Source organism: Phasianus colchicus, chromosome 20, assembly GCF_987193195.1.
Source record: "Phasianus colchicus chromosome 20, bPhaCol1.hap1.1, whole genome shotgun sequence".
Lineage (NCBI taxonomy): Eukaryota > Metazoa > Chordata > Aves > Galliformes > Phasianidae > Phasianus > Phasianus colchicus.
In genome coordinates, this window is record NC_143455.1 from 6,050,447 (window position 1) to 6,073,139 (window position 22,693).

At 62.0% G+C, this 22,693-nt stretch overlaps 2 protein-coding genes across 9 annotated transcripts in view; one reads left to right on the forward strand and one right to left on the reverse strand.

Moving 5' to 3' along the window:
- The window catches only part of BAIAP2 (BAR/IMD domain containing adaptor protein 2), a 32,459-nt gene extending 29,437 nt beyond the window's left edge, over positions 1 to 3,022 (forward strand). For all 4 annotated transcript variants that reach the window (XM_090121934.1, XM_031598909.2, XM_031598907.2 and 1 more), the window contains one exon: positions 1,338 to 3,022. In XM_090121934.1, the coding sequence (XP_089978060.1) occupies positions 1,338 to 1,407 (70 nt within the window). In that variant the 3' untranslated portion in view covers positions 1,408 to 3,022. The remainder of the gene's footprint in view (positions 1 to 1,337) is intronic.
- A 322-nt stretch (positions 3,023 to 3,344) lies between these two features.
- On the reverse strand, positions 3,345 to 22,235 carry LMTK1 (lemur tail kinase 1). Of its 5 annotated transcripts, none has more exons than XM_031598906.2 (14): positions 22,099 to 22,235; positions 13,298 to 13,431; positions 12,446 to 12,587; positions 11,464 to 11,543; positions 11,153 to 11,271; positions 10,671 to 10,758; positions 10,394 to 10,527; positions 9,649 to 9,733; positions 8,975 to 9,096; positions 8,724 to 8,873; positions 5,611 to 8,632; positions 5,363 to 5,519; positions 5,057 to 5,278; positions 3,345 to 4,937 (listed from the first exon to the last, which is right to left on the reverse strand). In XM_031598906.2, the coding sequence occupies exons 1-14, from the start codon at positions 22,184 to 22,186 to the stop codon at positions 4,909 to 4,911; spliced, it is 4,572 nt and encodes a 1,523-aa protein (XP_031454766.2). In that variant the 5' UTR covers positions 22,187 to 22,235; the 3' UTR covers positions 3,345 to 4,908. The 5 variants fall into 5 exon arrangements, with proteins under 5 accessions (XP_031454766.2, XP_089978052.1, XP_089978055.1 ...); XM_090121926.1 differs by having other exon boundaries at positions 8,975 to 9,114; XM_090121929.1 differs by lacking the exon at positions 22,099 to 22,235 and adding an exon at positions 21,667 to 21,911 and having other exon boundaries at positions 8,975 to 9,114.
- Between the last annotated feature and the right edge of the window lie 458 nt (positions 22,236 to 22,693).

The following is a 22,693-nucleotide window of genomic DNA, read 5'->3' on the forward strand; positions in this document are numbered from 1 at the left end:
CTGCCCACCCTGCTCTGACCCCATAACCAACCCCTTTGGTTGTAGGTCACCAGTGGTACCTGGACCCTGCAGAGCTCTGCCCAGCCAACGTGTGGTCACTAATGACATTTTTTGAGCAGCTTCTTTTGCTTGTAGACACGGGTTCCAACCCACACCTGGCTCCAGGGCTGTGTCTTGGAGCTGCCCCCCCATCTTGGGATGGAGCTCTGTGTGCCCCATGCTTTTTCTGCTGTGGTGCAGAGCTGTGGGTTCCCATCCCAATGGCTCTTCCCTGCCAGAACCAAAACAGTTAAATAATAGCCCCTGGTGACTCATCAAAGCCTCCTTTTCTACTCTTTCAGTCTCAAGAATCTATTTTGGCATCCTAAGGGGAAAACTGATCTAAGCATCTGCATTAATTAGGTGGGAAATTAATTACCCTATTTTTAAGCATAAAGCCATTTATCTTTTGAGGAAAAGAAAAACAAGCATCCAAAGGTGAGGCATGGTGAGGGGCAGCACCTGGTGGACTGCAGCCCCACCCCCTGGCCCTACTGCTGCTGCTGTGGGTGGAGACAGCTGATAGCACAGCTGATAGCGTGGCTGCTCCTAATGCCAATTACCCCACGTCTGTGCTCATGGTTGGCTCTTGGGCTGTACCAGCCATGGGAATGGGCACAGGACCCCAAGAGGGTGCCACAACCATATGCAACTGCCATAGCACAAAGGTGAAGGGTTGTGCAGCTGCTGGGGAGGGCTGGGAGCTGCCAGCAGAGCAGGGCTGTTTGCACACAGGAGGTGGTGCAAGGCACTGTGCAGGGCGTGTGCGTGTCAGCGTGGTGGCAGATGCTGTGTGCAGCAATCTGCCTGCCAGGGAAAACGCTCTGCGAGTGTGGGCGGCTGCAGGATGGTGCTGGGCATGCAGTAGGAGCCCATCCTCTCCCTGTTTTCTGCCTCTTGGACATTTTGCTGCTTCCATGCAGCTTGGCACGGAGCTGTGCACTCTGCCCTTGTCCCAGCACGTCCCGTGGCAGCGGGTGCAGGGAGCTATGCCTTGTGCACCGCGCTGCTGACCTCAGGACTCTCCCCAGGGGAGGTGCCAGAGCAGCTTCTGCACCCCGCGGCCACCCCTATTTTTTTCCCTTTGGAAGAGCTCAGCTTTAGGCCTGCTGAAAAGCAAGGTAGGAGGAAGCTCCACGTGGACCATACCTTGCACTCAGGGATGTGCTGGGCCGCCTGGAGCCATCGGAGCATCCCTGCAACCAGAGCTGGCGGGGTCTCACCGTGTCGTCGTCCCATCGCCCCACACCTGCACTCCCCGAACCTCTGCTAAACTCTGCCCTCCTCTCTCCCTGCAGAAATCCCTTTGCCAACGTCCAGCTGAAACCGACCGTGACGAACGACCGCTCGGCGCCGCTCATCAGCTGATGCCGGGAGCGCTGCCGCCGCGTGGCACTGCCGCCGCCTCATCGCCCGGCGCATGGCTGCCTCCCAGAGCCGCCTTTTTAGGCAGAGTTTATTTAATCCTGCTGCTTTGAAAAGCCAAAGGCTAAAGCTGTAGTGCCCCGATTTCCTCTCTTCTCTAGATCCAGCTCGCTGCTTGCAGTGGTGGAGGTCAGATGGCTGCCAAACAGCCTGATGCCCCCCCTCTTCCCCCCCTCCCCCCCCCGGTGGCACACCCCGTGCTCCCAGCTCATGCCCCATAGCCAGGTTTGCTTCTAGGAGTGGCAGCAGCTTGCAGGGGAGGGAGGAAGGCACGGGGGACACCCTGCTCTCATGGGATGCAGTGGCAATGGGCGGGCAGGAGAGCCCCAGTCTCCCTTTAAGCAAAGGAGTTGCTGGTGCCAGTGCTGCAGCCCTGGGTCGGGGCTGGACTCTGCTCCCAGGGCTGCTGCAGTGCCATGGCCGTGTACATAGGGGGGGTGTTACGGTACTGCTGTAGGATATAAGCTAAGAAATACTCGAGGAGCAGAGGGCTCTGTAGATACGTGCCACGGGATAGCCAGCACTGCTGTGCTCCGTCCCAGGCTCAGCCCCAGAGCCCTCCTGCTTTGCTGCTTCTCTTCCACTATTCCTAGGGCTGCATGAGACTGAAATATATACGCATATATACTCACACCCCTGGCCCTGCCAAAGGGGAAGGGGTTTTTGGAGCAGGAGCCGCATCTTTGCTGCATGATGCAGCTGGCACCAGTGAGGCACGGCTGGGAGCAGTGCTCAGAGGTTCTGCCTTTCCCATTGTGTTGCACTTTTTTAATTGTTTGAGCGCAGAGGACCGCTCGGGTTGCTGTGACTGTAGGTTTAGCCCAGGTGGCAGAGAGCTGACTGCGTTGGTCAGTGCTGGTGGGGTTCTGCTATGGAGGGGCTTTCCAGTTAGAGCCAGCTGCTGGCACTGCTGTGCCCCCTCCCATGGCTTGTGAAAGCGCCCTGCCAGGAGAGCATCCCCACCCAGGGCCAAAGTGATGCTGGCTGCCCCCGGGATACATTTCGCTCCTGGACACATCACTGTTTCCTCTGTGGGGCCGGAGCAGCACTGTGACCCCCAGCATTCTGCCCACCACAGCCCACCTCCAGGTGCTGTCCTCCGGCACCCTTGCATCACGCATGGGAAGCCACCACCTTGTCCCTAAGTATGCCCATCCCAGCAGCACCCCAAAATGCAGTGCAGGGGTTGCACCCTGCCCAATGTGCCCCAAGGATGGTGGCAGCTGTGCCAACCCCAGGTCTCACCGTGTGGTGCCAACTCTTCTGCCATGTGCTGAGAGCCACTGTATTGTGCCTCAGGGCAACAAGGGGCAGGGGAAGGCTCTGCTGCATCTCGGGGCCTTCAGAAGGGTTGGGTGGCTCACAGCTGGGGTAGGGGTGTCAGGATGGAGTGTGCCTTGTCATCAGCCCCGTGTCGTCCTCTTCCAGCCCCATACGAGGGGCTGCTGAGCCCGGGGTTTCACTGCACCTCCTGCCTTGGTGGGCACCTGCAAGATGTAACCTGAAATTGTTTTGTTTTGTTTTTTAATGAGAGGAAAAAAAAAAAAAAAGAAAAGAAGTAATTTATGAGCAATAAAATTTACCTCCCCACCACCGGGCACCCCGCGTTTTCCTTTGGGTTGGTGGAGCCCCCGCAGCGGCGATGGAGCAGAGCTCTCCCATGTAACACTGGTCCCAAATCAGAGCAGCCCCACAGCCACGGCTGTGCCAGGGAATGATGCGGGCAGGAAACGGAGTACGATATTTTAAAAACTTTTATTATCGGCCCGATGATGTCTGACACACATGCTGGGAGCTGTATGGAAATCAGCACTGATAAAAAATACAGCAGTAATGACCCGTATCGATAAAATATACAATGTCAGAGGAGCTCTTCTATTAAAAAAAAAAAAAAAAAAAAGTCATCATCATCATATCTGGCGGACGCAGCTGTGCTCTCGTGCTGCCCTCCAGAGGCGGCTGCCTCTGCCATAGACCAAACCCTGGGCTGGGGGGGCTCCAGCAGCCCCTGCAGGGATGGGGGGGGTCAGGGGGCCCCCGCTGCAATGCAAAGCGGCTGTGGTGGGGGTGGGAGCTGAAATCATACACTTCGCTCAAGCAGGAATTGGGCTCGGTATGTCAGGAAGGGTGTGGGGTGTGCAGTGGGGAGGCACAGCCCCCCTCCTCCTGGTTTTTGGGGCTGAGGCTGGGGGAACCGCTTGTTCCCTTTAAGGGGGTGGCACCCCTCCAACAGCTTTCTCCTAAAACGCCACGGCCCAGCTGCAGGCTGGATGGGTGGGCAATGGGAGCCAAAGAACATCCCTGCAGCCTCCAGCAGCAGCCCCATCCCAAGGGCACATGTGTACACATGTGTGTGTGTGCTGTGCCCCGGCCCCCCCTCCCAGGAGCCAGCCCGGGCTGCAGGACACGGGGCTGTGGTGGTGGGTGGGGGGCATTCCTCACCTCAGGGTTTGGTCTATCAGCCCCCAAGGACACAGCCCTGATCTCAAGGTTCCCAAAGGCTCCGCTTAGTCCCACAACCTCCTGGGAGCTGGAATTGCACAATTATCCTAAGCCTTAAATGAATTAAAAAAAAACAAAACAACAAAACAACAACAACAGAAAAAATAACAAACAAACCACGACATCCCCAACCCCCCCGAATGCCTCCACAAACTCTTTACATCTCTTTGGCAACAATAACTTAAAACCGCGGCAACGTGAGTTCTGTCAACAGCAAGTTTTGGTTTTGTGGGGGGTTTTTTTTTTAGGGTTCTTTTTTGTGTGTGTGTGTGTTTTTGTTTTTTTTTTCTTTAAATACAAAAATAGTCAGGTCAGCCCCCCTCCCCCCCAAAAAGCCTCAGGGAGGTGGGGAACCCGCCGACCTTCGGGGTTCCCTGCAGGGCTGGGACTGCTCCCCGAAGGGCCTGGCTAAAAGCAGGGGGCAGCCCCCCACCCTGAATCCCCCCAGTAGCCAAAAGGCTTTGCCAGCCCTGGATAGGTGGGTATGGGGGGGGGGGCATCAAGGTGCAGGTGGGGACAAAGATCGCCTCGGGGAGCACACGTGGGGAGAAAGCCAATGTGGGGTGGGGGGGGCATCAATGAGGGGGGACTGAGCAAATGTTAGCAAGGTCAGGGCACTACCCTTTAAATGCTATAATTTTATATATATATATATGTCTATATATATATATATATGTATTTATACACACGCAGCCATCCACTCGCACACGCACCGCTGGCACACAGCGCCTCACCCTGGGCTGTGCCCGGCTCCAGCCAGCAGCACCCAAACTCCTTCCAACCACATCTGCCTAAAAAACGGAGCAAGGTGCCTGGAGCTCACACCAGGCTCTGGCTGCCCCTGTCCTCTGCAGTCGCTGGCCAGTGCCAGTGCCAGTGCCAGTGCCGGTGCCGGTGCCGGTGCCGGTGCCGAGGGCGCAGGCAGGTGAGGTGCACGCTGGCTCATTCCCGGTCACCGTCTTCGCTGCTGCCTGGAAGTGAGCAGACAGGTGATGTGAGCAGGGGACCAGGAGGGACTTAATCACCTTGGGGTGATGGTGCCTGTAGGGGCAATGGGAGAGAGCTGTGCTGGGTCCGGTTGAGGTCTCACCTCCTACGGAGTCCATGTCTGAGTCGGAGACGTGGGTGATGGAGAACCGGGACACCGGGGCAGGAGAGACTGTGAAACGGGAGAACTGGAGGGGCAGCACCTGTTTCGGGGTCGGCACCAGCGTGGGCACGGCTGGGTCAGGCTCTGCCGGTGTCAGCGAGGACATCAGGGATGGCTTCACCGGCATGAGAGGAAAGTCATCGTCCCACTCAAAGCCTCCACCTGCAACACAGAGTGAAGGGCTGGGGGCTGAGCCCATCATCAGGGTCAGCCCACTGCCACCCCCTGACCCCACAGCCCCCTTACTCTCTTCTGAGGCATTGCCATCCGAGGAGTCATCTGATGCGCTCAGCCTCTCCGTGGGGCTGGCAGGGCTGGTGGGGCTGCTGCTGGCTGGGGGCTGCACCGAGGGCTCGGGGACATCTGGGAAGCTCTGCTCGCCCAGCTCCCGTGTGGGGCTTTCCTGCACAAAGGAGACACCGTGGGAGATAATGCCGTTATCGGAGACCGTGCCCACCACTGGGTGCCCACCTCGCCTTGATGGGGCCGCTCACCTGGTCAAAGAGGTAGATGGTGACATCGTCATAGAAGGACACGGCCTTCTTCTTGCGCTCCAGGTCCTCACAGAAGGCCTCGGAGAGCAGGCTGGGCATCTTGAGCAGGCTGCGCAGGTTCCTGCCACTGTGGCTCTCGGCCACCACAATGGGGACGGCCGCCGGCTCCTCCTCGCTCTCCTCACTCTGCTCCTGGATGTTGTAGCAGCGCAGCTCCTCGTCCGACTCATCACTGTCCTCCGTGTCCTCCTCCTCCTCCTCGGGCTCCTCTCGGCGCTCAGGGGTGGATGGGAGCAGGGAGATACCCATCGGTGTCTCATCCCCTGGTGGCAGTGTGCTGGGACCCCCGGGCGCATCCCCTCCAGGTGTGATGCCCAGCCTGTTGCCCTCTGGGGGCAGCCCCGCTGCCCCAAGCCCTGGCACAGGGGGCATAGTCTGTTCACCCCCAGCCACGTGTTCTCCCAGTCCAGGGATGCTCTCAGCCTCATGAGTCCCTTTGCCTGGCACTGGCTCCTCACCATCTGGCACCAGGGACAAGGAGAAAGTCTTGGTTGGCACAGAGCCCCGCAGCACATCACCATCAGGGCATGGGGAGCTGCTCGGTGCTGGGTGCTCAGTGCCGTGCTCCTGCACCGTGGGACCACCCATCTCTGCTCCCCGCCAGTCCCCCACAGAGACCCCCATGTCCAGTGCTTTGGCTGCCAGCACTGTGCTGGGGGCTGCTAGGGGGCTGCCAGGTGCTCCTGGGGGGTGCAGTGTGTCCTCCCCCAACTCGGGAGCTTGCGCCATGTCCTGCACGTGGGGCTGGGGTCCCTCCTTCTCTGCCTCTGGGGTCTCGGAGCCATCGCTGTCCTCTTCATCCTTGGGGCCACGCTCAGCCTCAGTGTCATAGTCGGAGAAGTAGGCAGAGTCACGGTAGGGGTTTTTCTCGGAGAGGCCATGCAGCTCAGCACTGAAGGATGCCGAGAGCCGTGTTTCAGGGGCTGGGCTGTCCCCATCCCCTCCCGGCAGACCCGGGGGTGGCTTCCCCATCTGGCCAAAGGCCTCGGGCTCACGGGGCTCGTGGGGCTCCTTGAGGACAAACTCAGGGGACTCATTGTTCTCTGTGTCGTAGCCACTGTCCACAGCCTTGGGCTGCCCGGCGGACGTGAAGGCGGTGGGGCTGAACACCTCGCAGGAGCTGGCAGTAGAGGGGATATCCAGCGACTCCAGGGAGTCCGGTGTCCCCACCTGCTTCTGCAAGGACTTGAATGCTGGCACCATGTCTGCCCGCTCCACGTAGTCCCCGGAGAAGTCGGTGAAGACTCCTGAAGTCAGCTCTGCCGTGTCCTCATCGCTGCCGTCGTCGCCACCAGGGAAGCTGCTGCTGGAGAAGGTTTTGTCTGGGGTGCGTTCTGCGTCACTGGTGGGGCACGCGCTGCTCTCGGCGGCCACCTCTGCAGACACCGATGTCTCAGGGCCCTCCGGCGCAGATGGGGCACCGTCTATGCCAGGCTCCCTGGTGGGAGCTGGGCTTGGCACAGTGATGCCGGCCATAAGGGTGGCCTCCCCAGGACTTGTCCCAGCTGTGTCAGGGGGGACAGGGCTGCATGGAGGGCTGCTCCGCTCCATGCCCTCAGCCGGGTGGGCATCCTGTGGGCACGGCTGCGCTCCGGCTTCCAGGGCCGCGTCGGGGCCGCCAGTCAGCGCTGCTGCCTGCGAGCGGCCGGAGGCTGATGAGTCACGGCTCTGCCAGGCCTGGCTCTGCGGGGAGGGTGAGCGGCACTGGGAGGAGCCGGGGGGCTGGGGCTGCTCCTGCCGCGGGCGGCGGAAATCGATGCCCGGTGGGGACCCCCCGAGTTGGGGCTGGGTGCGCGGTGGCACAGTGCCCAGCGGCTTGGCCATCAGCCCACGGAAGGTGATCATGCGGCGGTAGCACCAGCTGTCGGCGGGCTCGCGGGTGGCCGGGCTGCCACTGCCAATGTTGTTGTTGGAGGAGCTGTTGGAGGCCCAGGGTTGCTGCTGGGGGGCTGCTGGGATGGGAGCCCCAGGGGGGCTGTCATCGCCCAGCTCCAGCGCCACGCAGTCCGGATGGGTTTCAACCTGTGCTGGAGGCTGTCTGTAGTGCTGGGGGCTGTAGGCACAGTTCAATGAGGGCGAGACGCCCAGTGGGTCGGCGAAGACGCTGTGCTGGAAGCTGGGCACGGGCCAGTCCTTGTCACTGGGCTCAGCATGCTCCTCGTCCAGCAGGAACCGCTCAGGGCCGGGGGATGGCACATAGCCATGCTGCTCCTGCCCCGCGTAGGGGTAGTACTCAGCGCACTCCCACGAGCCCTCAGCTGCCGGTGCATGGCCCAGCAATGGCTCCATGCTCAGCGATGCAGTGGGGCTGCTGTCCGAGTCATCCTGCGCGCCCTGGGTTCTCCAGCAGGACGTGGAGCCACGCTCACCCTCAGGGCTGTAGGAGCACATGGCGTAGTCCATCTCAGCACTGCCCTCAGCCGGGCCCTCGATGCGGATGTAGTATTCACTGCCGAGCGAGGGGCTGTGTGCGCCCAGGATGGGCACCATGCTGGGTGGCGGCAGGCTGGGGCAGCCCTGCTGCTTGCACTCATAGCAGGACGGTGAGACCCCCAGGCTCAGGTGCCCCGCAGATGCTGCTGGGTAATAGAGTTCATGGTAACGTGCGGCGCTGCTGGGGCTGAGAGAGCCCAGGGGTGCTTGGAAGTGCTCAGTCTTGGTGTGCTCCCACTTGTACTCAAAGTTGAGGCCGTGGCTGGTCTCCATCACGGTGAGGATGTCGTCCCCGTCCGAGGGGAAGCCGTCGGCCGAGAACTGCTCCAGCAGAGGGAAGGAGGAGAGCTCGGTGCCGTGGTGGCTGCCGCTGGCGCTGCCGTTGGGCTTCATGGAGTTCCAGCGCTTCTCAAACTCCTCCTCTGCCTCCGTCGCACCCTTGGCGCAGAGGTAGGAGAGCAGCAGATGCACCTCCTCGGCTGTCGGACGCTGCTCGGGCTGCAGCCAGCAGAACTGCATCACTTCATACCTGCAGCAACAAGGAGCAGGGCTCAGCGCCGTGCCCGCTCCCATGCCAGAGCCGTGGCCGCGCACACATGGGGACAGGGAGAGCTCCTCACCAGCGCTCCGCCAGCGACAGCTTCAGCTGGGGCTTGGGCAGCTTCAGCTGCTGCTCCTTGATGGCGTAGGCAAGCACCTGCCGGTCGGAGTAGTGGTCATAGGGTTGGCTGCCCAGCTCAAACAGCTCCCAGATGGTGACACCCAGTGACCTGCAGGAACGGTGCGATGCTGGGGGCACAGGGACACCCCCAGCCTGCCACTGGCCGGCATCCAGACACCACACACCCGCCATGCCCCCCGCCCTGCTCACCAGACGTTGCTGGCCTTGGTCTGGTCCACGACGAGCAGGTTGCCGTGCACCTCATCGATGAGCTCTGGTGCAATCCAGCGCAGCGGCACCCACAGCTGGTCGGCCGTCACAAAGTAGTCGTCCTGCCAAGTATGCAGGGTCAGTACGAGAAGAGAACGTCAAAACGACACGTAAAGGACAGGGCACACCACCGCCCGCTGCCACCACTCTCCCCAGCCCCACTGCACTGCCACCCCACGTCCCCAGCCCCATTGTGCTGTTCCTCCAGGCTCACACCTCCCGGTACCCACTCAGTGCCCCAGCAAAGCCCATGAGGAAGGGAAGGGAAGGGAAGGGAAGGGAAGGGAAGGGAAGGGAAGGGAAGGGAAGGGAAGGGAAGGGAAGGGAAGGGAAGGGAAGGGAAGGGAAGGGAAGGGAAGGGAAGGGAAGGGAAGGGAAGGGAAGGGAAGGGAAGGGAAGGGAAGGGAAGGGAAGGGAAGGGAAGGGAAGGGAAGGGAAGGGAAGGGAAGGGAAGGGAAGGGAAGGGAAAGGTACAGGGCGGTGTCTGGGAGTGTGTGTGCAAAGAGAGCTACAGACAGAGCCATACATGTGCACAGCACGTCCCTGAGCTCCCCCAGACTCGATACTGTGGGGGGTCCCAAGCGCAACCCCCTCCTCACCCTAACCAGCCTTACTTTGTACTTGCAGTGTGAGAGCCCGTAGTCCCCAATCTTGACGGTCAGGTCGGCTGTGAGTAGGCAGTTCCGCAGGGCCAGGTCACTGCCAAGCAAACCCCAGTGCTGTCACCAACCCCATAGGGGGCACAAGGCACCCAGGGCCCGAGGACCGCACTTGGGCACCCCAGCAGCACTGCTGCCAGTGCTGGGAGCAGGAGGGTTTTGTGGCAGCAGAACGCTGGGTGTGCCAATCACCAACCACCCAATGCACAGCAGGAATTCTTGCACAGCGTTCCAGCTGCGCCTCTGTCCGTCCGTCCATCCGTCAAGTGCTGAGCCAAGCGGAAAGCAGGTTTCCCCAGCAACGTAAGCCCTGGCACTTCCTACCCGTGCAGCCAGGCATGGCTGGGCTCCCATAGCCCCAGAGGGGTGCACACAGATAGGATGCACATCAGGACAGTGTAGATGCATGTGGGGAGACCCTGGGTGCACCAAGGGTGGGATGCCCATAGGAAGCCCCTCTCCAGCACGGCCAGCCCCCGCTTTCCCCCACTGCAACACTCTCAAGCAGCCCAGCTTGGGCTGAGAAGGTCCGGTGGCCCCGATGCAGCACTCCCCTTCCTCAACAAAATCACTGATGCTGGAGTCTCTGTGTGCAACTCACTCAGCACCAGGATATTGTTGGGCAGGAGGAGCAAGGTGTGGCGGGCACAGCCTGGGGGTTGCTCAGCCCACTCCCCCCCGCTGCACCCCCCATCCCTACCTGTGGATGTAGTTGTTCCTGTGCAGGTGCAGCACACCGCAGGCCACCTCGCACGCCATCCTCTGCAGAGTGAGCGGGTCTGGGGCCATGGAGTCAGCCCCCCGGCAGCTCCGCAGGTATCCCTTCAGGTCACCCTGCAGGATGGTGCCACTGTCACCACAGTCCCCTCCCACACCCAGCGGGTCCCAGAGCCAAAATGCGCTAGGCATGGCACAGCGGTGCCACGTGCCACCCCACGGCTCCCTACAGCCCCAGCTTATAGGGCTATATCACTCACCAGCGGGCAGAACTCCATCACCAGCAGGTAGGGGGTGACCTCGGCGCACTGGGCCAGGCATTGCAGCAGGTTGGTGTGCTGGAGGGCCCTGTGGGGCAGAGTGAGGGGCACGCTGGCACCACTGGGGGAGCATCCCTGGTGCCTCCTCCACAGTGCGGGGGCAGCCAGTAGAGGCTGTGAGCGGGTACCAGCACGTCCCAGCACCCCAGTGCGCACCACAAAGGGGCATTTGTTCAGCTCTCATGGGGCATGGAGCAGCTCCGTGCCCCCCTCCCCCCATACTCATGACCTCACTGCAGGCAGGGCCAGACACCAGCAGCATCCTGCAGCCAGCAAGCCCCAGGACAGAGCCGTGCTGCAGCCCAGAGAGCTCAGCCAAACATGGCACAGAGGGGACAGCCCACAGCCTGGGGACAGGCTACATCCAAAAGCACCCCCCGTCCCAGCAGATTGTCCCAATTCAGGAGCACCCCTGACTCTACCTATAGGGCTGTGCTTCCTCCAGGAACTGCATCTGATCCTGCACACTGGCGCTGGCCTTCAGCTCCTTCACCACCACCTGCGTGCTGCTGATGCCCGAGTTCACCTCCCCCAGGAACACCTGGGGGCAAGAGACAGGCACGTCCCCATCTATCCATCCTCACCACACCTTTCTCCCAGTGGGGGACACAGTGACCCCTGCAACCCACATCCCAATGGGGCACAAGAGCTGAAGCAGCCGCACAAGGACCAGATCCTGCATGCACCCCGCCCCGGTATCCCAACACCCAACACCCTGATGCCCTGTGCTCACCTTGCCAAACCATCCATGCCCAATCTCCTTCAGGTACAGCAGGCTCTGTCTCCCAAGGTCTGCAGACTTGAGGAGCTGCACTGTAACAGAGCACATCCAGCTGCCTGTGCGCTCATGTGCCCACCCGTACCCACAACCCACCCGAGTTACCCGCCGATTCCAGCCGAGCCCTGGGGTCCTTCCTGCTGTGCCACCCCACACTGTCCTGGGATGTTCCGTCAGCAGTGGGGGGACCATCCCCAGGCACCCCACGTCCTTCCCACTGAGCATCCTGGTGTGGCCGTGCTGGTGTGGGGACATAGAGTGTCCCCAAGCAAGGCGAGGAGAGCTGCTCTCTGCCCCTTCTCCTCCCCAGGGATGGGGAGAGCAGAATGGAGCCGGACTGGAGCTCTGGCATTTAGCCACAGTCCCGGCCCCCTCCCAGCACAGGTCCTGCCCCTCGTGCACCCATGCCAAGGGGTGCAGCAATGGAGCCATTGTTGGGCTGCGTCACGCCGCCCCAGCCCTGCCACACTGCTGCTATTCTCTGAGCTGGGGAGAGCAACAATGGGAGCAAGGGGGCTGTGGCACAGCGGCCCCCCCCAGATTCCTCTCCCACTCGCTGCCTTGTTTACGCAGGGCTTGGGCTGGTGGGTGCCATGGGAAAGAACACCCTACAGGATGGTTCAGTGGGCATGGTGGGGATGGGCTGATGGTTGGACATGATCTTAGTGCTCTCTTCCAACCTCAGTGATTCTATGTTCCAGCACACGCCAGAGGGGTGCACACTGCTCCCCTTGGTGCTACACAGGGGGACAAACCACCCTTGTGCAGAGGGACAGCGCTGCTCGAGGGACCTCAGCCTCCTGTTGCTTTGGAAGTTGCTTCAGCTAAGCCTGGCACAGGGCTGTGATCACCCCTCCTGGCCCCACCCCACCTCTGCCCCAGGCTGCACGGGGGTCCTACGATGCTCCACCCCCCCCACGTCCCTCAGGCAGCTTACCTGAGCGCCCTGGCTGCTTGGCCATGGGCAGCGAGACCTCGGTGAGGGGCAGGACGTACACCTCGGGGCCATGCTGCGGGGCGGGCGAGCCCTGGGCCGAGAACTCCGTCACGTAGTCGTCCCCCTCGGCGTTCTCAAACTCCTGGGCCGGGGCGGAGGGGAGCGCACGGCAGGGGGACACACACGGAGCAGAGACAACTGACCCTGCGGGCTCCCTGCAACCTGCCCCGCGCCCCACAGCGCAGCCACCCGCACCCCATAGAGCATCACCGAGCCTCCCGGGCAGCGCCCCCAGCCCCATACCTGGCACTGATTCCCCACCAGCCCCCGGCTCCTGAAAGCCGCCTGGGCGAGCAGGTAGGTGATGGTGAGCATGATGCTGCCCCGGCGCAGCCGCCGCTCATGGTGCTGCGCGCCGCGACCCCGCGGGCACTGCCAGCGCCAGGCTGCAGCTCCACGGCCCTATATAGCTGCCGCGGGGGCACGAGGGGGCTCATTGTTCCCCTGCTCGAGGTGCTCCGGTGTGGGACGGTTATACAACGACCCGGCGTGTCCACTCTGCCTGACCCCTCCCCGCCGCGGGCGCCGCGAGCCTCCACAAAAATCCCAGCAATTAGGGAAAACTTTCTCGGCACATTCTGTGCCTGTGAGGTCAGGGTGCCTCCCACCCCGGGGGCGTGCGGGTGGGACCGCCGCGGCCCTTAACCATGCCGTGGCCTGGCCCGTAAGGCTTGAGCTCCCACCCAAGCGATAGTGCACTGAGCAGCAGGCACATCCTGTGCAGTGACACGGCACCCGGAGACCCCAGTGGGAGCTGCATCCCCCTGCCCACGCTGGGTGCCCGGCCCTCACCTTGAAGCCGATATCTCCCTTCTTGCAGCACAGGCAGGCCAACATGAGGAAGATGAAGGTGAAGAGCCCGGAGAAGGAAACGGCAACGACAGCCAGCGAGGAGGACCAGGAAAGCTCGCTAAGGGGGGTGCCGTCTGCAGGGACATAGGGATGCAGGGTAAGGGGAGCAGATAGGGCTGCGCTGGGGGGTGCTGCAAGGGGGTTGCACGCAGGGATTTTGCTCACGTGGTGCCACCACTGCTGTGCCCCCACTGTGCTCTGTCACCACCGGGTACACCGTATCCCCCAAACCTCACCCCACATCCACCAGACTCAGAGACAGGGATGCTGCCAGGAGGGCAACATGCATCTCCATCCCACATCCCCTCACTCACCGCCCCATGGGGCCATCCTGCACGGCACCCCCTCACTGCGAGCCCCCGCCACAGGCAGCAGCTGCCACATTACTATTCTGCCCAGAGCCTCCCCAAACAACCGGAGCGTTGTGGTGCAAAGAAGCAGGAAGGCCACAGTTCTCCCACGAGAGGGGACGGCGGCACAGAGACCCCCACCCCACTGTGAGCCCCCACGCATCCACCCACAGCACCCACAGAGCTGCTGCACCGTGCCTTCCCCATTGCACCGAGTGATTGGGGCACAATGCCATCACCCATGCATCTCTTTCCCAAAGCCCAGCCCAGCACCACTGCCATGCACCATGCGTGCGGACACACCACGGGGGCTGCGCCATCACCAACCCCAAACCTCTCCCACCCCAGGTGCCAGTGTGCAATGCCACGCCGGGCACCGTGCTGCCAGCTCTGCCCCCGCGCTGGCGTGTCCTTGAGGAGGGCACCTGAAGGACAGGAGGGCTGGGGATCCCCGCTCGGGGGCGCGGAGCACCTCGGGCTCCGCACCGCACGGAACGCGGCCGCTGCTGGCGCAGCAGCTCCAGAGCCATCTTCTGAGGCTCAGCGATGCGCAGCCGAACCGGGGAGGAGCCGGGGGTGGCATTCTTGCTGCTTGCAGCCGGTTTCCATGGTGAACACACTTTGTACAGCGAATGTCACCATTTTCCTTGGATAGTGGGACAGCAAGAGAGAAAATGACTCACTGAAAAGAGCCTTTTGAATGCCGACGGGAGCAGAGCGCGGCGACAGAAGCCGTTCCAGCAGGGACTGTCAGCTGAGCCGCCCAAGGCCACGGTGCAGGAAATGGAGCTTTTCAGATGAACCCATTTCCAAAACAACGTGTTCTGCCTCAGTTTCCCCCACCTGCACCACCGCCGGTGCAAGGAGGGGTGTCACCACCCTTTGAGGGTCGGGAGCCCCATGCAGCTCTTCTGGCATCACCGTGAGCCCACCCCAGCCCACATCGTTGGACCACCCCCAGCAGCTCCGCAGTGCTCCCCCCACAACAAACTGCTCTCACCATGGGGTCACACTGAGCATGGCCAGCTCGGTGCATCCCCCAGCAGGAGCTGCTGCACCAGCCCCGGAATCAGGGGAGCAATGATGTTCCAGCACTGCCTGCAAGCCAGGCAACACCGTGCTCCATCCCCATGCTGGGGGACAGGGGTGGGATTCATTAAAGCCCCAGGGTGGCACCTGACCCTGCAAGCGAGATCAGAATGGTAAAGCAGAGAGCACAGAGATGCTGAGCACAGCGGGGTCCACGCTGCCCACACCCCTCATCCTGTTGCATTGCTCACCCAGCTCAGGGACCCATCCCCTAAAATCCTTTTCCTAAAAGGCACCCGGGAAAGGCTACAACCCCACAGCCCTGCAGCGAGGGATGGGCTCAGCCCTTCCCGGCTCCTTTGCTGACTCACGTTTGCCGAGTGCCTGCAGCCGCTCCTCCAGCCATCACCCGCCGCTGGGATGTGCCACGGCCGCCGCTCGCTCTGCCCGGCGGCGACGGGCAAGGAGTGGGGCTGACGTGTGCGGAAGGGGAGAGCCCGGGGCTCCCCGCAGGGCTCCGCATGGCCAAATGGGTCGGCAGGAGCAGGGTCCTGCCCACTTGCTTGGTCACACAGCCGAGACCACCCCCCAGCCCTTCGCTGCAGGTCCTGCTGCAACCTGCCCAACTGTGCCTCAGTTTCCCCACCTTACACCTATGAATCTGGTGGGTGCAGAATCACAGACCTTCTCCCTGCAGGATGGAGGGAGTCGCACTGTGCCCAGACCCCAGCTGATGTGGGGTCCCTATGCAGCTATGTGCAGAGGAGTGGGACAAAGCAGGGAGCACTCCCATTCTCTGGCATTGCCCCCAGTGAGGATGGTGATGGGAGGCCAGCTGGGAGAGGACGGGCTCAGGGAGGGCATAGGGTTGGGTTTGGGCACGATACAAAGCTGGTTTTTGGCACAGCGTAGGGCTGAGTCTGGACACGATGCAAAGCTGGGTCTGGGCACGGTGTAGGGCTGGGTGTGGGTTCGGGCAGGGTGCAGGGGTTTGGTTTGGGCAGGGCGCAGGGCTGGGTTTGGGAAAGGTGCCCGGTGCAGGGTTCAGAGCTGGGTGTGGGTTTGGGCAGAGTGCAGGGCTGTGTTTGGGTAGAGCAAAAGTCTGGGACAGGATTGAGGCAGGGTGCACCCACACAGGACCCAGCACAGCATCCCACCGCAGGCTCAGCATTCTCAGTCGCTCTCCCAGCACAAGCACAGTCCTAGTAACATTATAAATCCCCAGCGAGGTGAAGGGCCTGGATCCATGGGCAGCTTCCAGGAAAGCAATTTTACACCTCAAAGGATGAGCGCGCTGCTCACCCATACGCAGCCAGGCAGCAAGAAACCATCCGCTGCCATTTAACACGAAAACACAAGGCTGCTCCACGCAACTCCAGAGGGAAACTGAGGCACAGACAGCATCACCCAGCACAGAGCCCATCAGGTGCCATAGAGGGGTCCATTTCCAACACACTGCATGCCACGTTCATCTGCTCTCCCTGCATGTCTTTTAACGTGGGCTAATTTAACCGACACAGAAGTATGCTGAAAGGATTGATTCTCGCCTCTTAGTTCAGGTTTTATCACCTCGGGATGAATTAGCAGTAAAAAATAATAACAATAATTAGATGGAAAATTAAAAAAAAAAGAAGAAGAAGAAGAAAAAAAAAAAAAGATCACCCGTCATTTTGTAACGTGGTGGAATGAAAACGTGGGCTGTAATAAGTGCAGCACTGTGCACACACCGAGCATCAGCCTGCTGAGAGACAAAAAGCCAAGTTCCTACAGCCCTCCTGCTGCAGGCAGCGTGGTGGGTAGGGAACAGCCAGACATGGACAACTTTCCCATTCCTTTCCTGAGAAAATAATATATTTTTTTAAAAACAGCATGCAAAGCAAGGTTAAATTCATTATTTAAATTGCATTCTCTTGGTTGGTGCTTTCATCAGGTCTGAAGCCTCCCTCCATCCCACACCAGCAGGGATGCGCAGTGCCATCGCAGCAAACCCACAGCCATGGCTGGAGCCAAATCCCAGCAACACAGTGCGGCATGGGCTCCTCGTGCCCAGCAGGGCTCTGTGCCATGGGGTGGTGAATTGGTGCCCGCATGGCTCCCAGGGAGGAGAGCACGGACTGGTGCCCTGTGCTGAGAAAGAGGGATGCTGCGGCCTCCAGGGCATGGCACTATGGCCAGTGCTATGGGCACAGTGCCATGGGCATGGCATGATGAGAACCATAGGCACGGCACCATGGACATGGCATCACAGGAACCATAGGCACGGCACCATGGACATGGCACTACGGGCACAGCACCATGAACACAGCACCATGGGCACGGCGCCTTGGACAAGGAGGCACCATGAGCATGGCACCGTGGGCACAGCAAGCACAACACCATGGAAACTATGGGCACAACACCTTGAACACAGCACCACGGGCACAACAGACACAGCACCTTGTACATGGCACCACGGGCACTATAGGCACAGCACCACGTACACAGCACCATGGGCACTGTGGGCACAGCACATGGCACCGCAGAACCAGTAAGGTTGGAAAACACCACTAAGATCACCAAATCCAACCATCAGCTCATCACACCGTGCACACTAACCCACGTCACTCAGCGCCGTGAGCGCGGCGCCGCCGGCACAGCCCCATGGGCACAGCACTGTGAGCACAGCACCACGGGCACGGCCAGAACAAGGCTCCCAGCAGCCGGTGAAGCAGCATTTACGTAACGGCGGGAGAGAAGCCGCGTGGAGCGGGGCAGCCTATTTTTATCAGAAACGTTCAGCGACGTTATGAAACAAGAAGCCTCGGCTCCGAAAACAAGCGGTGAGAGAGGCAAGCACAGAGCGCAACCCCACACACCTCAAACAGGCGCCGTACCAGGCAGCCCCGATGTCCCAGGATGCTGACAGCTGTGGCAAACAGGAGGGTCCCTGCCCACCCCCTTCCTGCTGCTCTCTGCAGCTGCCCTAAAGCTCCATCGCTGCTGTGCGCCTGGCCTTGGGAGCTCCCCTTTGCCTGCCCCCATTTCAGAGAGCTGGGCAGCGTGGCACCCACCACAGTCCCTTTGCACAGCCTCTGAACAGCCCCATGCCAGGCTGAACAAAGCAAGCAGAGGGGAAGAGACACTGAGAATTGGCGGGGAGTGGATTTTAGGAAGCTGTTATGGTGCCGGCACTGGGGCTGTCCATCCATCCCCAAGTGCGCAACATCCCCATCTCGTGCCCAGCCTTTGAGACCTCGGGGACTTCCTGAAGCTGCTGCCCTGAAAACATCACAGCCCTCCCGAGGAATGTCACCCCCCAGGCGGCAGCACTGTGCCTCGTTCTGCCCTGCACCGCAGCATGGTGGCATCAGGGGTGCTTTGAGCAGGAGGATTGCCTGGCACTGACCAGGGGTGCGCAGCCCACCCTTGGTAAGCACCCACCCTCACACCCCAGAGTCCCCCGTGCCCCCCAACAGCCCAGCCATGCTGCATCCTGCAGAGAGCTGCCCCACTTACAGCGTGTGGGATGCCGGAGCTTCCCTTCGCTCCAGCATTAAAAGAACAGTGGTGGCATTGGAGGCAGCAGCAATGGCACTGCTAGAAGGGAAGGGACGGGAAACAGGGCCTCCAGCCACCGCCGCTCGCTCCCCTTGTCCCAGGGACAGTCACTTGCAGGAAATCCTGAACCTGCTGCTGCTTCCTCCAGTGGCCAACCCCTCCCTGCACTGCCCAGCACAGCCCTGTCCTCTCAGCCAGCCCCAGCACCCCATGACCCCAGCCCATCCCCTCCTTAGGGCTGCTCTTCGGGGCAAAGCCCTCGTGGTCCCAACTTGCAGTGGGGAAGGGGCCTGGCATGGGCTTCACAGGGGCTGCTCAAGCCTTTAAGGCAATCATTTATACCAACCACAGACCCAGGAGGTGGGACCAACATCCTCTGGCCATGGGCAGAATCCCAGGACCAACCCCCTAGTTCCCAATGGGGTTTCTCACCCATAGGGGACCCCAGCCTGATCCAGGGTCCAGCTCCTGTCCCTCCCTGGTGCTTAGCCCCCACGCTCTCCCCAGAATGCAGAGATGGGATGGCACATGGCTGGGACCCCCCCACCACGGCTCCTCAGCTTGTGGCATGCTGCTGGAGCTGCATGGAGTAACATCATGGGACGAGCATCACCCAGCGTCCACTGCAACCCAATGCAGGAGGAACCCAACTAAATGGGGATTTCCAGCTGAGAAACACTGGGAGATGACAGCCTGTGCTCCAACAGCCCATGGGACAGGGAGGACCCTAGCACCAGGCAGCTCCTGGCAGGGCACAATACTATGCCCATAGGACAGCCATGGCACTGCTCTCCTGACAGTACAGTGCAGATACCAACACTGTCCCATGGCCCAGTGCCAGGGCAGGAGCTGTGGGGCACCCCGCATCCCACAGGCAGGCGGGCAGAACTGGGCAGGGAGCCCGTGAGTCACCACCCCGCCTCTCCCGAGAGATCTGAGGCCTTTCAACCCTGGCATATTAATTTCTCCTAATTGGCTTTGACAGGGATCCGTATCACCATCCAAACGCAATCGCCCGTGTGCACGGAGAGGGGGGAGTAAGGAGAAGGAAGGAGGGGAGAAGGGAGGGAGCAAGCGGGCACCCCCAGGGGAGCGATGCTGGTGCCGATCCCATCCTCCTGCAGCGGGGCCCAGCTGCCCTGCTGCACTGCAGAGCTGCGCCAACGCCATCACCAGCAGCAGCCCAGCTGTGAGCCCCCCTGCCTCCACAGCACCCCCGTGGAACCCCCACCTCCGTGCCTGGACAGACAGACGGGCCCCATGCTGACACCTTCCACGCGCCAGCAGCTCCTTGTAGGATCTGTGCGGTGAGGTGTGAGCGATGCAGCTTCCCACGCGCTGCCGGGTGTTACGCTTCCCCCACTGCAGCCACCTCCATTCCATGTTCCCTGCTCCCTGCCCCAAATCTGACCTTTGCGCCCACCCTCCTGCCCTCACCCCTTGTGAGCTCTGGGGTTCCGGTCCCCGTACCGCTGTTCCCCACGCCAACCCCTCTGCCAGCACTGCCCAGCAATGCAGGGCACTTGTGGCACAGGGATTGGGGCAGGGGGACGCAGCATGTGCCAACTGGACCCACAACCATGGTGCTGTGGAGAGGTCCCATCACTGCCCCATGGCCAGCTCCCAGGAACGGCCACGCAGGTGGCACGGGGGCACGGCCAAGGGACAGCGATGGCACAGGCAGCACCAGGAGGCATGGAGCACCCTGAACTGAGTCCCACTGCTGCCCAAAGCTGCAGCCCCACAGCAGCACCCTGCTGCCCCCAACATGCCAAGCAAAACCCTGCTGCCTGCAGCATCTCCATCGTTCAAATACCATCACTGTGCTGCTTAAAAAGAAAAGGGGAAGGAGAAATATGGGTAAGGGAAGAGAGGACGTTTCTCACGATTTCAAAATGTGCTCTGCAGGCTGAGATGGGGAAATCCAGGCTGGGAGCCAGGGCAGCACCGACCCCAACCTGGCCAGAGGGGACACAGCCTCACATCATCAGGGCTGTGAGCACCACTGGCCCCAAAGCCAACAACTGTGCAGTGGGACACAGCGAGGCCTTGGAGGGGCTGCAGAGATGTCCTTCCTCACAGCGCAGCCTGGCTCCAGCCATGAGCACCCCCAGGCCTGGAAACCTGGAGAAGAGAGGACTGGGATCCCCCCTCCCCCCCAGCCCCGAGCCACCTCCGCAGGGACGCGATGGCAGCAGCTCTCCACCCAGCATTGCCTGGCATGAGCACATCTCTCAGAAGGGCCACCAACCTCACCGAAATACACGAGATGTGCTTGGAGCAGGGGACGGCTCCTCCACCCCCAGTGTCACCGCCGTCCCCACACCGTCCCTGCGGTTCCTCCTGCTCCGTGTCTCCGGCAAAGAGCAGGGAAATGGGGCTGGCGCAGGAGGTGCCGCGCAGACGGTGCTGCCAACCGTACGGGATCAACAAGCCCGTGAAACAGAGAATACATTTTCCCCCCTCTAATTTCTTTCCCTGACAGTAACCGTGGGTGTCAGCGGCAGCAGAGCCCGGATTGGGGAACGCGGCAGCATGGCGATCGGCAGCGACGGAAAACCTTCCTGCAGAAGGATGCTGAAAGCAACCGTGCCCTGCAAATCCCCAGGTTGACGGGATTAGCATGGCAAATTGGGCGCTCGGCGAAAACCCGGAGAGAAATTATACCGAAGGCTGAGAGTGGTAAACACGTCTCCATTCCCAGCGCTGCCGCATTTAAGATGCAAATAAAGAGGTTTCCTTCCTAACGCGGATCAATACCGAGCAGGCTGCGAACCAACAGAGCTCCGTGTGGGTAAATCCCGGCCGGTCCGCATTTACAGACCCTCCAGAGCCGGCTCCAGCAAACGGAGCGATGTCACCGCCACAGAGGAGAAGGGACACGCGATGTGACAGTGACATCCAGAGCCACGCAGCGACCACGTCCCGCCAGGGCAGCGCTGAGTCGGCTTCCCCCGCTTCAGTGACAAAGGGACGGTGCCAACGCGCTGCCAACCCGCAAGGATGCTCTGCCGTGGGTCACCGCACCGACCCCACCATCAGCTCCCGGGGACGCGCGTACCATCCACACACACACACACACACACACACACACGCGTGCCATCCCGGTGGCACACGCAGCTCACGCCGAGGCCAGAGCTGCCGGTCCTCCCCTCCCCATCCAGCAGGAACGCGTTGCAAACGGCCCCAAAAACCCACACAAAAGCCAACGCCGCTCCGCGCCCGTGCGCGGCCGCTTCCTGCAGATGCGGCGCAACCGAAACCGTGCCGCCGCGCTTACATAACGGCAGCCCCGCACGCAGCCCCGCACGCCTCCTGTACCCCCGGCCCCGCTCCGCCGCGGCGGCCCCGGGCAGCGTCCCCCCCCCGCCCCCCTTTCCGCTCCGTTCTCACCGCTTCTGCCGACATTATTTTTCAATCAGACAAACAAATGCCCCCGGAGGCGGCGCGACTCCGCGATTCCTCAGCGGGGGACAAAACGGCGCCCGATGCGGAGCGGCTCCCGCAGCGCACGGTGACATTTGGAGGCGCGGAGCCGCGCTCGAGCTCCGTTCCCCGCATCGAAACGGCTCCGAACCCGCGGAGAGTTCGGTGCGGGGCTGCGAGGACGGAGCTGCAAAAGGAACGGGGAACCGGGGGCGAAGGGGGAGGGGGTGGGGGGTTGGCTGTGGAGGGATGCGGGGACCGCTACGAGGGGTCGGAGGAGCGGGAAGGGAAAAGCGGGGCCGCTCGCCGGGGGATGCGGAAGGGCTGCAGCGGTGCGGGGCGGTGCGGAGCGAAGCGCGGCTCCCGGTGCCTTCGGGCCCGAGGGGCTGCGGCACTCACCGGGATCGAAGTGGGAGCTGAAGGCGAGGCTGGGGCTGAGGAAGGCGGCCGACATGGCAGCGGCGGCGGCGGCGGCGAGGCGGCCCATGGTGCGGCGGGAGCCTCACGGCCGCCGGCTGCCGCTGGCCCCGCGCTGGGCACGGCGGCGGCGGCGGCGGCGGCTCCTCCTCCATGGCGGCCGCCGCGGCCCCGCGCCCCGTGCCCCGGGGAGGGGCCGCGCCGCCGCCGAGCGGGATGGGGAGGGGAGGGGAGGAGAGAGGAGGGGGCGGCAGGTGGCGGCCCCCGGTCCGCGGCGCTGGGATCGCGCCTCCGCCGCCCCCGCGCGGCCCCGACGGGAGATACCCCAGCCCCGTCCTCGGAGAGGGGGTCCCCACGGGGCAGCCCCCAGCCCACGGTCGGTAAAGGCAACGACGGCCCCGCGGAGCTACGATAGTGCTGTACCGTCTGCGGGGAGCGGGATGGGACGGGGGGCGATGTGATAACGTGGGTCGGGACGGGGGACACCGCCCCTGTATCCTCCATCTCCACCTGTCCCAGCATCACCCCCAGGACCCGAGACCCCAACCCCTGGCAGGGGAGCAGCACCCCACGTATC